Source organism: Ochlerotatus camptorhynchus, unplaced genomic scaffold (genome assembly GCF_037179485.1).
Source record: "Ochlerotatus camptorhynchus isolate MF236.1 unplaced genomic scaffold, CSIRO-AGI_Acam_v1.1 ptg000089l, whole genome shotgun sequence".
In the NCBI taxonomy this organism is placed as follows: Eukaryota; Metazoa; Arthropoda; class Insecta; order Diptera; family Culicidae; genus Ochlerotatus; species Ochlerotatus camptorhynchus.
This window is the reverse complement of record NW_027040579.1, coordinates 1,265,674-1,270,427: the sequence shown is the minus strand read 5'-3', so window position 1 is coordinate 1,270,427 and position 4,754 is coordinate 1,265,674. Positions and strand designations below refer to the sequence as shown.

The following is a 4,754-nucleotide window of genomic DNA, read 5'->3' as shown; positions in this document are numbered from 1 at the left end:
TTTTTTACCGAACTGTTCTGTTAAACTGATTTTCCCACTATTTTTTAATTTTACTACCGTTTTCAGTTAATTTGAATTAAAAAGTCTTGAAATAATATTTATCAGTTTTTATTTAATTTTAAAACCGTCACTGCACTTGTGATACGTGCAATAAAAAATGTATTTGACGCCGAAATGTGTTAGAGCCCGATGTTATGCGATGCAGTCCAGATAAATAACCTGCAATCAAATCATGCTATCGCTGAAAATGCCTGGAAAATAATTGGATTTGCTAAATAAACAGTTACTCACGAAATATGTCGGTGATCCATTGATTGTGGTCAAGAATTTTTATCCTTACCTGCTGCACTTGATTCCGGATGCACTATTTACCATTCACTGGTAAATAAAGCCTCTCCAGAGTTCATCAAATTTATAATCAAACTACCGAAACTTCGTTAAAATTTTACCGAATATTGGTGAAATTATTTTTGTTTACCGAAAAATCTGTAATATACTAAATTTACCGATTATTTCCGGTAAAAAATTACCGAACAAGCAAAACGTAGCTGAGTGTGTATAGAATGGTGCTGGATGGTCTTCAAAGTGATAACAAGATGACAAATATCATCTTTATTTTGAGTAATTGAGCAATTTACTTCTGTTTACATTATGTTTACGATGCAGCATTGATGGAGCCGTGAAATGAAATGAATATATCTTATGAAAGTTTATCTGGAAAAGTCAAAGATGCACATCAGTCTGATCGTAAAAACGTTTTCTTCTTCAATTCGAATGTTATATTGGAAGGATTTTACGCAGGCTTGATGAAAATTATGATTTAATGCCAATTTTCACAAATTTTATATGCAGTCTGTCAACATTATCATCATCATGCAGTGGCGACATCTGCGTTGAGCTTTTGCGGCAATCTTCCAATACCACCTTTTAATTTCTGTATACACCTTGCTTTTTGGAGCCCCTTTTTAGCTCAGCTCATAAGTTTGCGCGCCACCTCTGCTACATTTGCTTTAGCTTTTGCGCATTCAAATCCCAATTTTGACAGTACCGTGCTAATGAGAAAAATATTATCGCTTGCCAGCGACATTAATCCAAATCTTATTGTTTAATTCGGTATTTTACCCATAAAATCCAAATTTTTCGAGGTAACTTAACTGTTCGATTGATAATCTAACGTTTTGCAATAAATTAATTGTGTTTTGATTACGTTAAATACTGAAATTCTTGGTTGCTTGGAAGCGACGCAGAATGACTCCTCCCCGCTGCATGGGAGCGGAAAAAAAGACCGAAATCGTACATGTTTACTTTTATTCTTCTGTAGGTGTCTTCCAACGCAATTCGGAGGAAATCAGCTCAAAATGAGTGCAACGGAGCCGGAGAAGAGCAATAGCAGTGCCGCTTCCTTCGCCAATCTTCCGGTGGAAGATGGATCACTTACTGCTCCTGCAGCTTCCGGTGTAAAGAAGACCCATCTCGAAGCAGACGCCGTTATGAGTGACGACGACAGCAAAGTGATCACCACATTAGAGACGGCAAAGTCAACTAGTGAGAAGGTGATTATCCACAGTCAGACAATCATCAAGCCGGCTGGGACAAAAGACGGGGCTGCAAAGTCAGCATCTGCAGCAGCGGATGATTTGCTGGCCAGGATGAAAAGTCGATTGAACAAACAAATCGATTTGAATGTTTTAACTACTCCAAAAATGCATCATCACGTGCCGCACGGAACTCACGATACCAGTGGATCGATCGAAATTCCGGCGGATTTCATTTTGGGCAGTGATATTCCGGCAACGCCAGCGAATGTTACCAAAGAAGAACTGGAGGATCACGACCTGATAGCGATTCTCGAAGGTGATGATGTGGAAATTATGGAAAATGCGACCGAAATTGAAGTAAGGGTTGGTGGAACTGACGAAGGTATGTATGATGACGAACAAGTGTTGGAGGAAATTCACATATCTATCGTAGATGAGCAGGATCTGGAGTCGGAAAAGAAAGAGCGGGAAAAGGAGATCGCTATGAGACAAATGGCAAATCTCCCGCAGCTACCTAAAGGACGAAGACCAAAGCAAGCCCTCGACGCCAATGAGATTCAGGAGGCTAAGCTGGCAGTAGTGAAACCGGTAGCTTCAAAGCGTGGCATTTCGAAGTCTACGGCCCCGTCACTTCCGACGCTGAAAGTAGAAACTGGACCTGCAGAGGTAACACCACCTCCAAAACCCAAATTGGAAACGAAAAATTCTCCCGCCAGACCGGTCACGGGAACTCTAGGAGGGATTACCATCAAAGGACAAACAACAATCACACCTCTTCCGAAACCGATAATCATCAAAACCGAACCCTCTGAAAAGAAGGTTTCCCCTTCTCCGACGAAAAAGGTAATGGTTCCGCCTTCAAAACCTGCTTCTGTTTCAACACAAGTGGTGCCGAAAACAGCACCAGTTCTCAATTCACTGCCGCAAAAACCGTCACCAGTTTCAAATGCATTGCCGCAGAAATCTGTACCTGTTTCCAAAGCGTTGCCACCGAAGCAAAAATTAAACCCATCAGTTCCAAGACCGATTCCTCTTCCCCCTCCGAAGAAAAAGACCGATGATCTGATCAGTTCAATTGTTTCCGATTGGGATGATGAACCTTTGGTATTAAAAAAAGAACCAGTAAGTCCGGTTGCTTCACCTGCCCCAAAACAAGCGTCAGTTTCATCTGCACCTGCGACAGGTCTTCCGATGGCGCCACCGCAACCACCATCAGCCGAGGAGCCACTGAAACGTTCTCGTGTTATCAAGAAGAAAATTATCTGGGACCCGGACAACCCGGAAACGCACATGTCCTTTGCCAGCTTTGTTAAGTCCAACAGAACAAAACCCGAAAGCCAAAATGAGGCCCAAACGACACCAACTACGACCCGACCTCCCGGTACTGGAATTCGCCGCAAGCGCGCGGAATCCGTTGCCGTGCATATGATTAAAGATACCCCACCTCAATTTGCTCTGCCACCTCCGCGGAAACGAGCTCGTACTCCTGAACCAGTATCTAAACCACCTGTTACGTCAGCTGCTCCTGTGGCATCGAAAAAGAAAAAGAAAAGTGAAATCGATAAGCTTCTCGGAGACGAGGGAGCAATCAAAATGTTGTATGATTTAGAATGCGAGAACAGTAACATAGAAAAACCTTCTGAGTTTGACGATTCCGACGAGGAAAGTGAGAAGCGCATTGCAATTATTAAACAAAGAAGTTCTCCCAACGAGGGCACCACTCACGTTCCTCGAGTAAGACAGAAACGACATCCGGTGCAAACATCTACCAGTCCGGCTCCAACGGCAACGGCATCCACTTCAGAACCACCTCCCAGAACAAGCACCTCTGGTGTCGTTGGCCGCAAACGTAAACGGCCAAATTCTGCTTCGGAGGACTGGGACTACGTTTACAACTCACAAAAAAACTGTGATGACGCCATGATCATCCGTCGACGCTCCAACAGCTCCTACTCTAGCTCCACCAGTCCTAGACGTCTCAGCGTCGATCAACCGGGTGCCACTTCTACTGAAACCACCCCCGCAGACACTGCGGGAGCGTCCAACTTTGAATTCGTCAAACCTTCGAACAAAACTCCACCTAAACAAGAGGACATAAAACTTGATTCATCCCTCGTAGCCAACATGAAAGGAAAGCTTAGCAAAGTTCTCGGATTCAAAAAGGAAGAACAAACAGCCAGCATATCATCCCCGCCGACGTCCACCGGTAAAAAACCGGAAAAGAAGCTCAAAACTCCACCTAAGGTGGCGGAAACCGCGACTCCAACGACTTCAACGACGCCGACGACAACGACAACCGTTCGAGTCGAAGAAAATGGGACCGACAAGAGTTGGGAATCCGTACACAAACAGCTAACCGAGCTGAAGTTGCAGGAGCTCACCTACAAGCGTGCCGGGAATTATGTTGAAATCATCCTGGCATCTAAGGATAACAAACTATTGGATGTCTTTACTGTTGAGGTGAGCTGAAACTACCATATGGGATGTTCCACATATCCAATTTTGCTTTATTCCAGTTATTGAACGAATTAAAAACCGTACTGAATATTCTTAAAAGTGACTCGAACACGAGAGCCGTACTCCTGCGGTCAAGTGGAAAACACTTCTGCAGAGGAATCGATTTGGCCTATCTCATTCAAAGTAATGCAGAGAAACGGAAAACCGCCGCTCAGGTGTACAGCGGTCATATAAGGTAATTCACCTGCGCATGGTTCAATCCGGTTAGCTTGTTAATATTTTCTCTGTGCCGCAGGAATTTTCTCCAAACGTTGGCCATGTTCAACAAACCCCTGGTCGCAGCCGTACATGGCGACCTCCTTGGAATGGGTGTAACGATCCTACCACTGTTTGATGTCGTCATCGCACAGGATACAACAACGTTTCTCACGCCATATGCAGTTTTCGGGTATCTCCCGGAGGCGATGAAGCTATTTTCTTCGGCGAAAAATTTGAAACCAAAAGCGGTAAATTTCTGCAGCATTTTAATTTGGATGTTTTTCCAGCTATAGACATCAATCTCATTTCAGATAACGGATATGCTTTTTCTCAGTAGAAAAGTGTCGGCCAGTACAGCATTGGACTACGGGATTGTTTCGGAGGTGACAAGCTCCGAAAAACTGCAGGAACGGGCCGATATTGTGACGAAAAAATTGGCGACACTTTCGCAACAGGTAAGCTTGCTAACACACACATACAAATCCTTTTTAATATTGCCTA

At 43.7% G+C, this 4,754-nt stretch overlaps 1 protein-coding gene across 2 annotated transcripts in view; it reads left to right on the top strand.

Annotated features, from left to right (window-relative positions):
• Window positions 1-1,060: 1,060 nt before the first annotated feature.
• Window positions 1,061-4,754, top strand: part of HIPP1 (HP1 and insulator partner protein 1) — a 29,027-nt gene continuing 25,333 nt past the window's right edge. The window contains exons 1-6 of one of the 2 annotated variants that reach the window (XM_065218540.1): window positions 1,061-1,145; window positions 1,322-1,920; window positions 1,972-3,998; window positions 4,055-4,230; window positions 4,291-4,501; window positions 4,565-4,708. In XM_065218540.1, the coding sequence (XP_065074612.1) occupies window positions 1,359-1,920; window positions 1,972-3,998; window positions 4,055-4,230; window positions 4,291-4,501; window positions 4,565-4,708 (3,120 nt within the window). In that variant the 5' untranslated portion in view covers window positions 1,061-1,145; window positions 1,322-1,358. Of the gene's footprint in view, window positions 1,146-1,321; window positions 3,999-4,054; window positions 4,231-4,290; window positions 4,502-4,564; window positions 4,709-4,754 lie in introns of both variants that reach the window. The other variant, XM_065218539.1, reaches the window with a different exon arrangement.